General features: G+C 49.9%; 1 protein-coding gene across 3 annotated transcripts in view; it reads left to right on the forward strand.

Moving 5' to 3' along the window:
* The first annotated feature begins 3,690 nt into the window (after positions 1-3,690).
* Positions 3,691-17,364, forward strand: part of PIK3R5 (phosphoinositide-3-kinase regulatory subunit 5) — a 73,096-nt gene continuing 59,422 nt past the window's right edge. For 2 of the 3 annotated variants that reach the window (XM_022596179.3, XM_022596180.3), the window contains exon 1: positions 3,710-3,822. Coding sequence is in view for 1 of the 3 variants with exons in the window: in XM_089900357.1 (XP_089756483.1) it covers positions 3,711-3,822 (112 nt within the window). In the remaining 2 variants the exon portion in view is untranslated. Of the gene's footprint in view, positions 3,823-17,364 lie in introns of all 3 variants that reach the window. The other variant, XM_089900357.1, reaches the window with a different exon arrangement.

Here is a 17,364-nt window from a genome sequence, read left to right on the forward strand (position 1 = left end):
TTAGGTCTTTGATTCCTTTTGAGTTAATTTCCATGTGAAGTGTGAAGTAGGGATTCAGTTTCTTTCTTTCTTTCATTCTTTGCTTTTTTTTCTTTCTTTTCTTCTCTTTTTTTTTGGATATGGGTATCCAATTGCCTTAGCACCATTTCTGAAAAAACAGTTCTTTCCCCCTTTGAATTGTTTTGGCACCCTCATCAAAAATTGATTGTAAATGTGAGAGTTTATTTCCAGACTCACGATTTTATTCCACTGACATATAAATATATCTGTAGCTTTGTGGTAAGTTTTGAAATCAGGGAGCTTGAGTCCTCCAACTTTTTTCTTCTTTTTCAAGATTGTTTGGGCTATTCTGGGTCCCTTGAATTTCCCATTCTCAGGCTTTTTTGCTGCTGGGATGAATGAGCTCTCTTTTCGATTTGGTCAATGCTGTGTACAGAAAACTACTGAATGTCATATATTTATTTTTGTGTCCAGCTAGTTTACTCTGCTCTCCCATAAGTTCTAAATGTTCCTCAGTCCATTAGCCAGTGTTTCTCAGCTAGACAATCATATCTTTTGTAAGTAATAGTAAGCTTGACTCTTCCTTCCCAAGTTTATGTCTCATTTATTTTTCTTCTCATTGTTTTTCCTTGAATTTCAGAATATGGTTGACACTATTCACAGTGTGACATTCTTGTTTTGCTCCTCGTTTTCATAGGATTGCCTGTTATTAAGGACTATATTATCCATTCCAGGTCATCACTAGATATCACACTGTCTGTTGAATTGGAATAAACACATTTGTCATCTTGAAAAAGTCTTTTTACTCCCAGTCACTAAGAGTTTTCATCAGGTCGCATCACATTAGGATAATTAAATGGTTTTTCTCCTCTGTCCTATTCATATGATGAATAATATTAATAAACTCTTAACGTTGACAGCCCCCTGCGCCGGCCCCGTGTGTAAACTGTATCTCCTGAGCCAGTAGGAACAAATTACCTCACACTAACGGGAATAACTCAGGTCTTACTGGTGCAGCTCCCACCTGTATAATATAGAACAGATGTCATAAACTGAAAGTCAGTAGGTCATGTCTGGTTTGGCCTACAAAGCGGTTTAAAATACTGTTTTGAATTAGTTTCCAGCATTTAAAAATCAGGAGATTTCAGATTAAGAGTTCCAGTTTTTGGTTTCTCTTTACAAATTATAAAATCTGATCACACTAGCCCTGCATTCTCACATGATCACAGTGAGCTGAAGTTGCCCCCCTCAGTGGGGGGTGCTTTAGGGGTCTCCTCATTTGCATCCTTTCCACACCCTATTGTCTCCATACTGTATTGTCCCCAGACATCAAGGTCAAGGGTCGGTTGCCATGTTCTGTATTTGTGCAGTAGTTTTTCTTATAACAGAATTGTGTAAAACTGAAATATGTCTTGTAATCATGTCTCTAGCAAATGTGGAAAAATAAAAGGGGCCAAGAGGGAGATGTGCTTCGGGAGACATGGGTGCATGCATATTTCTTGGCAGAAGTGAAGAATATTCCTATAATGTTTAATACACAAAGTGTGCCTGTTGAAAGGATACAATGTGAGATGCCACCAGATAAAAAACTCATAAGAAGAATATGGAAAAGATGTGTAGGGGAAAGAAAACCTTACTGAACTGGAAGAAAAAAAAAAAAAGACTGAAATGTCAATAGGGTTTGTTTCAGGAGGCACAGACCATCAACAATACTATCGTGAAATGCCGTAATCTAGTAAGTGAACACCGTCTCCCCAGTTCTGTCCCTGAGTCTGAGCTGTTCGGCTCTTGGAGACATTTGAGTGTCTGACCCCTGCTCCAGTCCTGGGTGGCTGCAGTTCTAAGTCCTGGATAATAGGTGTCAGGTGCTGATCGTATCTCCCAGTTGGTCTGCCCTCTTGGGACAGGGAGACACAGGTGGAGCTGAGTGGGACAGTAGGGGTGGGGTGGGGGTGGATAACAGGCAAGCTTAACAGCTGGGTCACACATGCTGGTGGAGAAAGAGAATGTCCACTTTTGATGTGGGATGGGACCAAGTGGTCTTCATGGGATGCTCAGCTCCCTGGTAGTGAACCCTAATGGGCACCTCTGTTTCGGCTTTCCTCCACCTTCAGTTTTAGGACATGGAAGACATGGAAGACATGGAAGAAGACATGGAAGAAGGCAAGGATGCCATAACTTCTCTAGCACTCTCTGTAGCTTTCAAAGTGCTCTCAGAAGCCACCATGTCAATCTGGCACATGCCATGTCATTCTCACTACTCAGTTCCTGCTTCCAGAGCCTGCTTCCTGCTTCCCTTCTTCCCTACTTGGCCACGTCTGGGCTGTCTCCACCTTCCCCCTTCCCCTTGTTTTGTGGTGGAAAAAGTAAGGACAGGGGAGACCAGAGTCCGTGGCCACCCTTCTCAAGTCGTACGACCTCAGGCACATCCTCTCACAGCCTTTGTGGCTCTGTTTCCTTATTTGTAAAATGGTGGGTGTGAAGGTCCGGGTGGTGGGTGAGGAGTAGAAGTACTAGATGGTTCTGGGCGCCTTCCCATCTCTAACTGTAGGCTGGAATCAATTCTCTGCGTTCATCCAAGAGTACTTTCTGTTTCTATGTTTTTGGGGAAGTTGCTTTTTCTTGGTATTTAGCGAGTCAGGAAAAGAAAAATCATTGGCGTTCACATCTCTCAACGCCTCAGGTAGGGCTGTGGCTTTTGACCAGCAATAACGGCTGATCTTGCGGCCAATTTTGAACGCCTCTAACAGATATTGTGACACAGAGTCCCGTTCAAGAGTGGAAATGGAAATTCCTGCCTTGCCCTTTGCGAACTCTGACATAAACTGCGATTCTTTCGTTGCCAGGGCTGTCAGCACAGTAGCCAACTTTCTCATTCCCAGTTTGCAATGAGAAAACGGAGGCACAGGGAAGTGCAGTGGCTTCCGGGATCCCGCGAAGAGCTCTTCCAGCTCCGGTAAAACTACACCTGCCGCGTGGCCTGTGGGGAGAAAGGGGGCGGCCAGAAAAGGGCCTCGACTCTGGAGACTACCCCAACCCGCCTTCAGGAGCCGAGAAATGGCTAAGTCACAGCCACTGGTGGTGGAAGGCGGGAAAGTCAGACCAGAGGCTGGAGCAGCAGTGCGCAAAGTCTGGATCGGCTGGTATTTCTAGGAAGGTTTCTGCCGAAGGGTGAGGCTCACGGCACCCGTCTGCACAGCAGGAGTGCAGACACTTTAAATGTTAACAGCACCCAAAGAAAATAGAAGTAGGAGGAGGAAGTGGGGCGCTCGGTCGCAGTGAGAGAAGGAAGCAGCTCGTCGGAGCTTCCCCTTTCTCCTCCTTCCCCGAAGCCCTCACGCCAGGCCCCTCTCCTGCTCCGCCCACCCATCCAGCCCCGGCCGAAGCCGCGCTTCCGCTCCCCCGGCCTCACCTCACCTCATTCCTGGGGGGTCGCTGGTGCTCGTTGCTGGCGTCCCTTCTGCCGTGCCCGCCCCCTGCCAGGGCTGTTCCTTCCGAGGGCATACGGGCTCAGAGATGGGGCAGCTTCTCAGGCGCGCGGCGGGCTCGAGCCAGACTCCGAGGACGCTTGCGTCAGGCCGGCGCCTCGCCGACGCTGCCCGGCCACCAGGTGGCGCTAGAGGCCGGTTGGGTGGCCAGCCCCGCCCCGAGCAGGCCCGGCCCCGGCGTGGCCCCGCCCCCAGCCCGCCGTCGGAGCGGAGCCCGGATAGATGCTGGGACTTACCGCGCGCGTCTCCAGCTCGGGCGTGGTGGTCCCGACCGTACCCAGAGTCGCAGGGAGTCGCCGCTGGAGAGGGGCTCGGCGCCCAGCGGGGACTGCAGGTGTGTGGCCGGGGCGCGGGGGCGCGGAGGGCACGCGTGGGGGCCCGAGGCCGAGACAGAGTTGCCCGCGGACCGTCGGGGAGCCGTGCGCCCTAAGAGCATCAGCTGCAGCGGGTGGGCTGGACAGAGGCTGCTGTCTTCTGGCTCCGTGAATAGGGTCCACCGATGGGGACGGGATCCGCACACATGCGTGCCCAGTAATCCCGGAGATAGAAGGGCGTTTCGGCGACTGTCCATCCTTATCTAGGTAGCCACTGCTGGCCGTGTCTGTGCGGTCCGAGCGTGGCTGCAGCCTTCTGCTGCCTCTTTTAAGGCCGCCCTTTGTCGTGGGGTCAAAGAGTCTGCCCTCCCGTCTGAGAGCTCTCTCGGTGAGCCTTCGCATAAGGGGTCCTTAGCCACCAGGACCTCTAGCGAGCGTGGGTCCCCAGACAGTGGCTGCTGTCAGCGGATTCGTGTTTACACCCCGGGTGTCCCTGTGTGACTCTGTGTGCGTGTGTGCATGTGTGTGCGTGTGGGCGTGCGTGCTGGCCTATCCCAGGCCTGGGGTAAATAAGCAAGAAGTTCAGGTCAGTAGGAGGAAGGAGATTGTTCAGAGGGAAAAGGAAGGCGAGATGAAAGCAGCAGGATGTGGTATCAAGTGAGTTACAAGCCTCCTGCAGAGAGGAGGAGTGGGTTTAGGCGAAATGAGGGCCAGAAGTAGGCCAGGTCTGCCTCCAGGGTCCTGTCTGGATCCCCTTCTCTTCCTGCCTGTGTGGTCGTTCTGTCTTCTCCTCCACAGCTCCCTTCCTCCTGGCCTGGGACCACCCAGTAGGGCACTGGTTCCCAGAACTTGTTAAAACACACATTCTCCAGGCACCCCCTACAGCACAGCTTTCCAAGGGTGGGGTCTGGAATCTGTATTTTTCTAAAATTTGAATAAGCTCCTGAAGTGATGGGGCTGGTGCCGTTGTTTGGGAACCCTGTGTGGTGTGGAAAGGAGGCCGGGGAGCTCCAGCCGGGCCCGGCTGGCACTGGGTGTTTGCAGAACAAGGGAGTGGACGTCTTGTGCTTACCTGCTTCCTCAGTGTGGCCATCGTGGTGTGGGTCCAGGAAGACAGAGAAGACAGTTTCAAATGGTCCAGCTCTCTCTTCCTGCTTCAGGGTACCCTCCTCTGCTTTCTGGAGAATAACTAGCTGGGACGCTGGGTAGGGACAGCTCAGGGTCTTTGTATGCTGGGCCTCATTGGGGTTTTAAGACCCCTGCCAATCTCTTAGGTGAAGGATGACAAATTATCTTCTCTCCACAAGCTGTAGTGGAAGAGGACCTTCTGCCTCCCCTCCCTGTCCCTCCCTCCCTCCCTCCCGTGCACCCCTTTTCGTTTCTTTCGAGAAGAATCAAGTGGAAGCTAACTGGGTGAAAAGCATGTTTGGGGTTACTGGAAGGGTCGTGATGGGGAGGCTTCACAGTGGAGGCTGCTCCGTAGTCCCAGGTTAGTGGTTGATCACAAGTTTACTGGCTGAGAAGTGGGAGAAGGAGAGCCAGTCGCCTTTGCGTGGGCAGCCCAGCGTTGGAGGCCCCAGCTTGGGTTCAGACAAGCACTCAAATAGTGTTGACTTGGTATTAGTTTAGAGAGGCTCACCCCAAGAAGCCGAGCTGGCCAGCCCTGTGGGACCTCTGTGAACCAGAAGGCTTGTCTGGTGCAGCTGTGGGTGGGCTGAAAGCCTGGATCAGCTTCTTAAGAGAGGAAGCTTCTGGAGGGGCAAGATAGGGTAGTCGCCAGCAGCTCAAGGGAGAGGCGTGGTTTTGAGCTTTGAGCTTCTGTCATAGATGGGGTGGGAGGCGGACAAAGGAAAGACTACATCTGACTTCTGCCCAAAGGCAAGATGAGACACTCCCACAGCAAACATATATTACATATTAGGATATTCCATCAATTTGAAGATGTACATATTTTCACTTTTTTTTAACAATTCTGAAATCAAGATGCATCTTACCATCAGTGGTATCCTACCATTATAATAGGAGCAATATTTCTTTCTTAATGGCACACAAAATAATGGTGCATCTTACAATTGATGGCATCTTTTTTTAAATTTATTTACTAAATCAGAGTTTCTAAAACTGTTCCATCTGTCCTGCAAGATGTTCCACGAAAAAGAAAAGGACTCCTGTCTAAAAGTTCATGAAATAGGAAACCCTATTCCTTCCTTAGAGATTTATCAAGCACGCTAGCACACTAAAGTCTGTGAGAAGTCCTATAGTCGAAAAAGTGATTTAATTTTTTTTAACATCTTTATTGGAGTATAATTGCTTTACAATGGTGTGTTAGTTTCTGCTTTATAACAAAGTGAATCAGTTATACATATACATATATCCCCACATCTCTTCCCTCTTGCGTCTCCCTCCCTCCCACCCTCCCTATCCCACCCCTCTAGGTGGTCACAAAGCACCGAGCTGATCTCCCTGTGCTATGTGGCTGCTTCCCACTAGCTATCTATTTTACATTTGGTAGTGTATATATGTCCATGCCACTCTGTCACTTCGTCCCAGCTTACCCTTCCCCCTCCCTGTATCCTCAAGTCCATTCTCTAGTAGGTCTGCATCTTTATTCCCGTCATGCCCCTAGGTTCTTCTGATCATTTTTTTTCTTTCTTTTTTTTTTTTTAGATTCCATATATATGTGTTAGTATACGGTATTTTTTTTCTCTTTCTGACTTACTTCACCCTGTATGACAGTCTCTAGGTCCAACTGATGGCATCTTATTCAATTCTGTTAAACACGATGTGTGTTTTACAGATATGGGGGGATGCTTTCGATGTACACAGGTACACACAGAATTATGTCATTCTTGTAAGTGAATTTGCACACATCACTTTTTCCAGTAGCTCTACCTTCTAAACACCAAAACTTTCATGGTATCCAGTTTTAAAGGAAATCTTTGTCAAATGTGTTGCTTGCCTTTGTAAATCTAGCACACGGTATGTGCTTTAATAATTTCTTGAAAATATCAAACGGTTCTACCTGCCATATTGTACCTTGGGTCTGCTCGGGGCAAAATTTCTGTCATCTTTCTTTTTGTCCTTTCCCCCTTTAGCTATAACTTCATGGTGTTGGGCAGTGGGCTAAGTACTTCTCCATTTCCTTTAATCTTCACAGCCACACTCTGAGGTCGCTACAGCTGTTATCTTTATTTCATGTGGGGGGGAAACTGGGGGCCGAGACCACACTGCTAGGAAGTACCAGAGCTGGGCTGATGACCAGAGATGACCCAGCCCAAGTGGCAGCCTGTCTGTGCCTGTGGAGATCGTGGCTTGTAGGGCATGACTTTGGGGGCCTGAATCGTGGCCGTCTCCAGGTCTTTTCTGTTTGCTTCCAGGCTAGTGGCTGGGAGGTTATGGATAGTTGGGTTGTCAGCTAAGTGACTTCCGGATACGCGAGGTATAGCTGTAGCAAGGTGCATGTGATTGGAGGGTGGAGGGCGATGAATGGGAAAAAGTGGGTGACTGGTGGCACAGAGCAGGCACTGGCTCCTTCTTGTGTCTAGCGGCTCTAGCAGTCGGGGCACATGGCTTTGAGCTTTAGAGTTTGTCCTCAGCGGGAGACGCCTGCCTCCAGCCTTCCCCAACTCCCAGCCCAGCCTCTTTCCTGTTGCCATGGTGATGTAAGGCAACCAATCTGAACAAGTCGCTTTTCAGCTGCAGATCCTTCAGAGCTGCTCTTGCCCTCTGGAGAAGGTCCGTACCCCTTAGCGTGGCTAGCAAGGCCCCCTGCCCCCCAGCCCGGGTCACCCTGCCTGCTTCAGCTCCTGAAGCTCGGGCAAACCGCTGTACCGTTGCACGTGTTCTTCCTTCCCTCCACGTTGCCCTTCCCTTCCTCTGCCTGCCCAGTGGACCGTGAATGCATCCTTGGATGCCCAGCTCCAACCTCATCACCTTTAAAGTCTTTCCCAGTCCCCTCCTCACTCCATAGCACTGGCCACCCTGTCCTTCTGTCCTCACCGTGCCTTTCATGTCCTACCAGAGCACTGGCCCGTCTGGCCTGCAGGGTCTGAGCATCAGTGACCAGCCGCCTGATGCTCAGCCTGGCTGTTCAGCCATCACCACCGCAGGATCTGTCCCCAGGATGTCTCAGGTGAGAAATCCCCGCGTAGCAGCAGTGGAGGATGTGTGTACAGGGTGGTGTGAGGGGCAGAGGGTGGGGTGCAGAGGGAGTGGTGCACTTTTCATTTTCGTGTCCTCCAGTCTTTCTGCTGTTGTTGTTGACCTAGGCAAATGAGTCTGTGTGGTTTCCTCGTGGGGGGCAGGGCTGGGCTGTGAAGACTAAAGGCAGCTTCCAGGCTTCTGCCTCTTGTGGAGTCAAGGGACCGTGTTCCTGCCTGACTCCTTCGCTCCCAGCCCTGTGACCCTGGGTGAGTCCGTGTACGTCTCTGGGTGTCAGTTTCCCCGTCTCCCTCCAAGTGCACACGAGATGCTTTCCATGGCCCCTTCCTCACCTCCAACGTGCCGTTCCTTGGCTTAGCACTTCTGCACGGAGCACCTTCCGGGTGCCGGGCACGTGCTGGGCTCTGAGGATCCTGAGTGCGACAGATAATGTTCCTGCCCTCGTGGAAATTAGTCTAGCGGGCAGGACACTAGACACATATCATGTAATGACAGTCGTGACAATGATGGGGTCCTCTGAGAGTACAGAAAGGGAGCCCAGTATAGTTTGGGGGTTAAGGAGAGGCTTCCTTGAAGAAGTCACATTCGAGTTGAGACTTGAGAGACACAAAATAGAAGAAAATAGCAATGCTAACAAAAGTAATTCCTAACACTGAGCAGACACATGCTAAGCGCTCTTTGGGTGCACCCTCTCAGGTATTCCTTTCGGCATCTCTGTGGGGTGTGGGGTCCTCCTCTCCTGCGAGAACGAGGTGAGATAACTCTGGCATAGACCAGGGGCTCATCCCCTGTGCCCCATCTCCTCCTTCCTTGCCCCTCCCCCATACTCCAAGGTCTGGCTTCACGGCATTAAGGCCATAAGCGCTGTTAGGGGGCGCCTCCCTTTTCCTTTGCACTGATTGTCGCCAGAGAACGTGTTTCGTTGCTCCCTGCAGGAGTCCCCTGCATTTGTGCTTTTATGTTGGCCATCCACGGAAAGCCACCGCGTAGTCTGCTGGCCCTTCATTTCGTCTGTCTTGGAGCTGCTGTCCTTGCAGGGTTAAGCAACCCGATTTTGTGTATTCTCTAAGAAGTCACCTCTTCAGCCTTCACATCCTTCTTCTTCATCCCAAGTTTTCTTCCCAGGACCACGAGGTCTCTGCGGACGTACCTCTGGCTTTTGGGTCTGAGCATTTGTTCCTGAATGGCTTGGTGGTTTTGACTCGTGTCAGGCAGTTCTCCCCACAGCCATTTCCATGCAGCCGGGCTGAGGCCACCCACCTCCTCAGTGCATTTTCTGGGTGAGATCACATCCACACCTGCAGCTCTTATGGAAGAGTTTTGAACCCTCTCTCAATAACGGGCCTCTCTGAAAACTGATAAAGTGATAGATCATCTCCTCCACCCCCTACCCCCCTGCCAGAAGGCACGCGTGTGCACACACACACACGCTCTTGCAAAGTTTTGCAGAAAACCTCAGGGTCTTCTCAGACCTCTGCTGTCCACCACGGAGCCCAGGTGAATAGCCCCTGTTCTGGAAAACAGGACTTTGTCTTCACTGATTTCTTTGGCTAACCCCCAGCACAGCTCCACGCGGGAGTCGGCTGTTGTCAGAGGCAAGGTGGGGTGATGATGGGTAGTGAACACATGCAGGCTGCAGAGGAGGCCGCTGGTGACTCCCTGGGGTGCTCTCGGGGCTCCGTGCAGGGACCAGTCCCGAGCCACATGCGCGCTTTCTGTGTTTATTGTCAAGTCTTGAATTCAGTCCGTTTCCAAGATGATTAAAGAACATTACTTTGGCTAGTGGTGTCCTTAAAAGAAACCCTCTGATCCGCGCCCCCCCCCCAACCAGGGAGCTAGATTTAAGGCTCCAGAGAAGCCAGAGACCACGAGACCAGAGAAGGTGCGTGTTTGTGCCTCTTCGCACGAAGACACTGTCCAGGAAGCAGAGAGGCAGCCACTGCTGCTGTTTTTGCCGCATGTGTTCTCACGGCCTCCCGCATGCCCAGGGACTGGCGGGAGCCTGAGGCTTTGTTTCACTGATGTGGTCACAGCTCTTTAAGGGCTGATGCCTTGAAGTCAAGTGTCACGTGTGAAGGAAGTTTTCTTCAATTCCTCATTTGTAAGGATTTGTTAAAGCATGAATGGAAGTCAGGTTTGTCAGTTAACAACTTGAAGCATCTACTGGGAAACTCTTGTATTCTTTCACCTTGAGATAGATTTGCATGACATGTTATATCATTAACTTCCTTCTGCTCTGCTTGCACTTCTGGAATAAACTCTACTTGGTCAAGGAGTTTTGTTCTTTCTGTACAGCGCTAGGCTTGATTTGCTGCGATTCCCTTTAGGATTTTTGCATCTATGCTCGCAAGTCAGGTCGGCCTATATTTTCCTTTCCCGTACTGCCCTTGTCAGGTTGTGATGTGCTGGTTTTGTGACGTGCTGGGTTTGGAGGCATTTCATCTCCTCCTGCACCCTGCGGACAGCTTGTAGAGCTGGGAATGATCTGTTCCTTGGAGGCTGGGAGAACAACTCTGGTCTTAGGTCTTCCACTGCTGGATTCTTGGTTTCCCACCCCCCCCAAGCCTTCCTCTCCTTTTCTCTCTTCCTCAGTCCTCCCACGTACACACCTAGCACCTCTGTGCTCCCAAGCTGGAACCCGAGAGTCATCTTTGATTCTTGGGCCTCCAACAGTCAGCCAGTAATTCCCATGAGTCCCAACTTTCTCTGCCCTTTGGCTAAGGGAAGGCCCATTTCCACGCTGAGATGCTTCCATCCATCTGGAGAGCAGTTCAAGGCCAGGTGCTGCGTTTAGCGGGGATGCAGATAAACCACGTTATACCCGGAGAAAGGTAACCAAGATAGTGGTGGCATAATACAAAATGTTTACGGAAGGAGAGATGTTCTTCTCTAAGAAGAGGATGTAAGGGAGAAGTCATGTCCATCTTTAGATGTTTGAAGGGCAACATCCTTTGGAAAAGGTGAAGACCTGCCCTGTGGGGGTCATTCTCCAAGAAGGAAAAGGGACTAATGAAGGGAAATTATAAGGAAATAGACCTCAGCTCGCCACAAGGAAGATCTTGAAGAAAGTCAGACCGGATTAACAATGGAATGGGCGGCCTTGTGGTAGTGAGTTCCCCATTGGGAGATGTATTCGGGGAAAATACATGTCAGATGTAGAAACTAAAGCCATGAGAATGGAGACGGAGATCACTTCATTTCTAAGAGTTGGTAGCTCTCCAGATCACAGTGGCCGTGTCATACTGGCTGTAGAAAAAGTTGGTTGTTCTGAGAACATGATTTGAATTTAAGAAATTCAATGGCCTTGAATAAACAGATCCCAAAGCTGGGCAGTCCCCTTACGAATCCCACAGCCCTGCTTCACAGCCCGTTTCCCCAGACCAGGAGCCTGTTGGCGGTTAGAAAACCAGAGCCGTCCATGGTGAGACCCTGGAAGCATGAGTGGACACCGGGCTGCTTGCCCATATCCTGTGCTGGAGAAGGGGCTTTTGTGATGGTGGTGGGGGTCTCTTGTTCTTGCCTCCTTCCAACACCTGGTGAAGTAGACTACTTCAGAGTCACCTTCCTGTGTGGCTGTCACAGATAAACTCTCAGGGCCAACCCCCCCAACCAGGTTGCGCTGGAAATTACTGGCCTCTTGTTCTTGGGGTTTTCGAGCCAACGTTTTGTGGGCCTTTGCATCTTGCATTCACTTCTGTACTGACATCTAGGGAGTTTCATTTTGAGAAAACCCCAAACTCAGAGCTCTCCTTGGCCTGTTGCTGTGTTTAAGAAAACACAGGGGGCTGTGGTGTGATGTTCAGGCTCCAGGATGGGAATAGAAGATGAGCTGTCTCATCCTAGCTGTCCCCCACTCACCTCCTTGCCTCTCTGAGCCTGTTCCCTCTTGGATCAATGGGCTCTATATTCTGACACCCCATGAATTTTCAAAGTCTGCTGTCCTAGAGTACATCAGTAGGAGCTGCTCTGACGGGCTGAGCAGAGAGGGGACCCGCTCCTTCCTTCATGGTACCCATGTCATGGTGGGACTCGCAGAGACTAAAGTCCTTCTGATCACGGTGGTGCCCTGCCTCCCTCTGCCCAGGCTTCTCTACTGGATGGCTTCCTCTAAGGTCATTGGTGGCCTTGTAATGGCAGATTCCAATGGCCTCCTCCCAATTGCATCTCTCTCTGCAGTGTCCGTAGCATTTGCTGCCCAGCACCCCTTCCTAGAGCCTCTTCCTCACCGTGTGCACCCCCTGGCGTTCCTCTGCACATTTCTCTTCTTGCCGGCTGTGGATGTGCTTAGCTCCCTCACCCCAGACCCTTGTCTCCAAGCCCATGCTGGTCATTTTCACCATTTCAACATCAACACACGCCCAGAGCCCAACTCTTCATCCACAGAGCAGGCTTCCTCTCCAGACTTCCCCATTTGGGGGTCTCTAGTGAAACCAGACTCCTGGTCTGGAGATGTCGCAGTCACCTCTGAGTCCTTCCTCCCTCTTCCTGTCCCCGCTCTCCAGCCAGCTTTGATGCTGCTTCCTTTCCCCCAGGGTTCTTGCTTCTTCTCATTTCCCCATCGTCCTCCCGGCCACACCACTCAGCTTTCGTCACCATCACCGTAGGCCTGCTCATGGGCCTTCCGGGCCCTGCTCTCTTCCTTGCTTCCCCAGGAGATTCTTCTAAAGAAACTCCTTCGTCATCATACTCAGAAGCCTTTGGTGCCACCCGCCTCCTAGAGAAAGTCCAAAGTCCAAGGTCTTGTGTTCTAGTTTCAAAGCTGAGTCCCGCTATCTTCTCCATGAATCCACACCCTCTCCTCCAGCCTGACTCAGGTCCCCCAAGACCTGATGGGTGTTCTTACCTCTCGCCTCCCCCTCCCGATGAGGAAAACTTCCCAACCATCGTGTTCAGTGCCAGCTCCCCACTGCAGGGCCGGCATCTGGTGATGCTCAGCTCGTGTTCGGTGCATGAATGATTGCCTGGTAGCAGCCAGCACAGAGGAGGCCTGGGTCAGCCCCGGTGGCTGATGACTCGGTGTCTGAGATCTTTGTGGGGTTCAGTCATCCTCTGGGGATGCACCCTCCAGGCATCTCCCTGGATTCTGTGGGCATCTGAAGGGGCAAAGCCCTGTGTCTTTGCAGTCCAGTACGGGCGAGACAAGGCAGATGTCCTCCCCTGGGGAGCTTCAGACCCCCGGAGCCCCTGGCAAAGTCCAGCTGCTAAGCCCTGGCTCCTTGGGAACTTCCGTCCCACCCTCCAAGTTACTCAGATTCAAGGCAGCAGCTCTCTAAGTCAGGGAGCTGGGAAGCCCTGGGGAGCTGCCCCGGGGACAAGCCACTCCCAGGCTGGTGACCCCGCCTTACACAAGCCTGGGGAAGTGTCTGTTTGCAACATGGTGTTTACAAGGCAGAGGGGCTTCCTGTCTGCCTACCAGGCAGGCTGTGGGGCAATCAGGAGCTGTGTCTTAAGGGGAGTGGGGCAATGAAATGCTTGGAGGATTTCTGAGGATTCTTCAGACATCCCAGGGGGTGCCTGGCCGTGCTGACCCTGGAAGACGCCAAGGGTGAAGTGGAACGAGCTCCAGTTTTTAAACTGGGAGAAAATTAAGTATGACTGATAATTATTATTAATTTGCACATTGCCCTTTACAGAAAGCATTGTTAACAATCGTGGCCCTGCTAGTCTAATGTGCGGCCCATCAGAGTGAAAAGCGGTTCCCTTCGGTCACTCCCAAGCAGGGATGAGCTTCTTTTTCCTTTCCTTTTTTTTTTTTGAAAGGGAGTTATGCTTTGGGGAGGAAAGAAGGCTTTCTGGGGGAAGGAGAGAGTAGTGGAAAGGCCTCCCCAGGAGAGAGAAGCTTTCCATTCTACTTCCGAGTCCATCCAAGGTGGAGAGTGACGCGCCTCTCTGTGCCCACCTGAGAAATGGGCTGAGGCTGGCCCACCCACCAACCTGGAACCAACCGGCATGGCGCCCGCAAGAACATGGGCCTGTGTCCAGGGCCCCTGGCTATCTCTGGTTTTCAACATAAGCACCTGGAAAGGTCTGGGAACGTGCCTCATGATCTCTTGGCTCTGGGGACAGGAATATTCCAGGTTCTCTCTCTAGAGAATGGGTGATCCAAAGATGGGGCTCACCCTCTTTACATGACTTCTGAGGACCTGAGATTGTTTACTGTGGTGAATTCTTTCTCTGAACCCATTAGAAAAAAGATGCAGAACGTGAGCTGCCCCTCCCCCCACAGGGCAGAGGTTCAAGGGACACCTGTGCCACCAACGCATTAGCCTGCCGGTCATGGTGCGATAATCCTGGTTTGTGTAGGGAGGTTTGCTGTAAAGTGCAAAGGAAGAAAACAGTAAGGGCACAGCCCTTGAAGAATCTGATACTCAAACCTCCTACTTGAAAGTGGCAGAGGTTGGCCTGAGGGCTGGGGTTGAGAAGGGAGGTGTGAAGTTGAGTTGAGCAGGGACTAGCCTTGTGTGGCATCAGGAAAACACACTTCTGAACAAGTGAGGCTACAGAACTCAGGCCCAAGGCATGTGAACTGTTCCGGGGTCGGGAGAGGAGGTCGTTCTAGAAGGCACCTGAGTCAGCTGGAAAAACAAGATGGCGGGGACGTGTGGGAATTGACAGAAGCAAGCCCCCAGTACTGGGCCAAGTACTGGATGCAATGGATGCAGAAGGAAATAACACCAACTTCCCACTCCCTTTATCCTCCCTCCCCGGCCCAGGTGCTATCACTGTCCCACATTCTCGCTGAGATGGGTGTAGCGGCTAAGAACGCCCCTTCTTGCGCCAGCCCTCATCCCTACTGGGTTCCCGTCAAGGCTCCTGTAGAGGGAATGTTGGAGGGATTGGGTTGGCCTCATGGTTGGGTCCAGAGCTCAGTCCTCTCAGAGAGTCCCGTTGCCCCTCCTCCCCCTACCCATCCAGTGCTTTTGAAGATGTGATTACTTCCCACTGGCTGTGTTACTCCTAAGACCTGCTCAGTAGATGGAGGTGGGAACATTATTATTTTTTTAATTAAAGACTTAATTTTTTAGAGCAGCTGTAGGGTTACGACAGGACTGAGAGGAAGGTCCAGAGATTTCTGCACATGCATAGCCTCTCCCGTTATCAACATCACTCACCAAAATGACACTTTTAACCAAGGATGAACCTACATTTTAAAAAAAACTTTTATTTTATATTGGAGTATAGTTGATTGACAGTGATGTGTTAGTTACAGGTGTAGAGCAAAGTGATTCAGTTATACCCACACAAGTATCCATTCTTTTTCAAATTCTTTTCCCATTTAGGTTATTACAGAATACTGAGCTGAGTTCCCTGTGCTCTACAGCAGGTCCTTGTTGGTTATCTATTTTAAATATAGTAGTGTGTATATGTCAATCCCAAACTCCCAGTCTGTCCCTCCCCCCCCCACACCCTTTCCACCTGGTAACCATAAAGAATGAACCTACATTGATACATCGTAATCTTCCAACGTCCATAGTTTACCGTAGGGTTCACTCTTGGTATTATACATTCTATGGGTTTTATAAATGTATAATGACATATATCTATTATTATAATATTATACAGAGTATTGTCAGTATCCTAAAATTCCTCTGGGCTTTGTCTGTTCGTCTCTCCCCCTCCCCCTCCCCCAGGAAAGCACTGATCTTTTTATTATCTCCATAGTTTCATTTGGAGGACATAATTTTTCACTAAACTATTTGATCTTGTCTAGGGAGGAAGAGTTTTGTAATACCCATACTTTATTCTCATGGTACCTTCTTATCAACCCATAAACGATTATCTCCAATTCATTTACCAAAACAGTACCCTCTCAACCTGAATTGCTTCAGTGCTGGCCAGTTAATCCAGTTTGCTCTGAAGAGTGTCTGACCTTTAAATAACTCAGTCACTGCTGCTCCCCACAGAGCGGGATACACAGAGGTGGGCACACCATATGGGAAAGATATGCTGCTTCTCTAGAGGATGACTTCGGCTTTCCAAGGGAATCTTGGGTACATCATGTAGTCTCTATTTAAGGTCAGACCATAAAACATAGTCTACAAATTTGAGGAAAATCCCACCCGGTGTATCTAAATGACACAGTAATGGACAAACAAAAACATAATTTTGCTTCTTAGATAACTCAGTGTTGGCTGAAATATTAGTTAGTATATTGGTGTTTTTTATTTCGGAGAGACCCAAAATGGTAGTGGCTTAAACAAGATAGAGCTTTATTTCTCCTTCATGTAACAACAGTCTGAGCATAAGTGGTCCAGACTTTACATGACAACGTCATAGGCTGGGAACCTATGCTCCTTCTATCTTGTTTTTGTCTTCCTCAACATGTAGCTTTCATCTCATGGTGCATGATGGCTACTCTAGCAATTGCCGTCACATCTGCTTTCGAGCTAGCAAGAGGAAGAAAGCAGCATGCTTATTCCTTTTAAAAGCATGATTTGGAAATTACACTTATCAACGTCTACTTATATTCCATTGGCCGGAAGGTAATCAGGTGGCCACACTTAGCTACAAGGGGATCTGGGAAATACAATCTAAATTTTCAAAAAATTATGTTACTATAGAAGAAGGGAGAATGGATATGGAAAGACAGTTATGAGTCTCATCCACATTTGAACTTTACTAGTTTGAGATCTTTCTGAATCTTCACTGTCATATAACAGTTCTTTATCCCTTCCATTGTGCAGTAGCCTACCTCCTAAGCCCTATTGAAAACTGTTAATAAAAAAATGACATCCTGGGCTTCCCTGGTGGCGCAGTGGTTGAGAGTCCGCCTGCCGATGCAGGGGACACGGGTTCGTGGCCCGGTCCAGGAGGATCCCACATGCCGCGGAGCGGCTGGGCCCGTGAGCCATGGCCGCTGAGCCTGTGCGTCTGGAGCCTGTGCTCCGCAACGGGAGAGGCCGCAACAGTGAGAGGCCCGCGTATCGCAAAAAAAAAAAAAAGGCATCCTATACCAAAAGGTGGAATCAGCCCAAATGTGTATCTACAGACAAATGAATAAACAAAATGGGATCTGTACGTACAATGGAATAGTATTTAGCCTCAATAAGGAATGCAGTTCTGATATATGTTATAGTATGGATGAACCTTGAGGACAGTATGCTAAGTGAAATAAGCCCATCACAGAAAGTATGGTCTGATTCGGCTTCTATGAGGTACCTAGCGTAGTCGTACTCATAGGGACAGGAAGTAGAATGGCAGTTATCGGGGGCTGGGGAAAGAGTGAAGTGGGAAACTAGTGTTTAATGGGGACAGAATTTCAGTTTGGGAAGATGAAAAAGTTCAGGAGGTGATGGTGGTGATGGTCACACAACAATGTAAATATACTTAATGCCACTGAACTGTATATTTTGAAATGGTAAATTTTATGTTATTTATATTTTACCACAATTTTTACCATG

This window comes from Delphinapterus leucas, chromosome 19 (assembly GCF_059928025.1).
Source record: "Delphinapterus leucas isolate spDelLeu-1000000601 "Yukka" chromosome 19, BTC_Dleu_Yukka2, whole genome shotgun sequence".
In the NCBI taxonomy this organism is placed as follows: domain Eukaryota; kingdom Metazoa; phylum Chordata; class Mammalia; order Artiodactyla; family Monodontidae; genus Delphinapterus; species Delphinapterus leucas.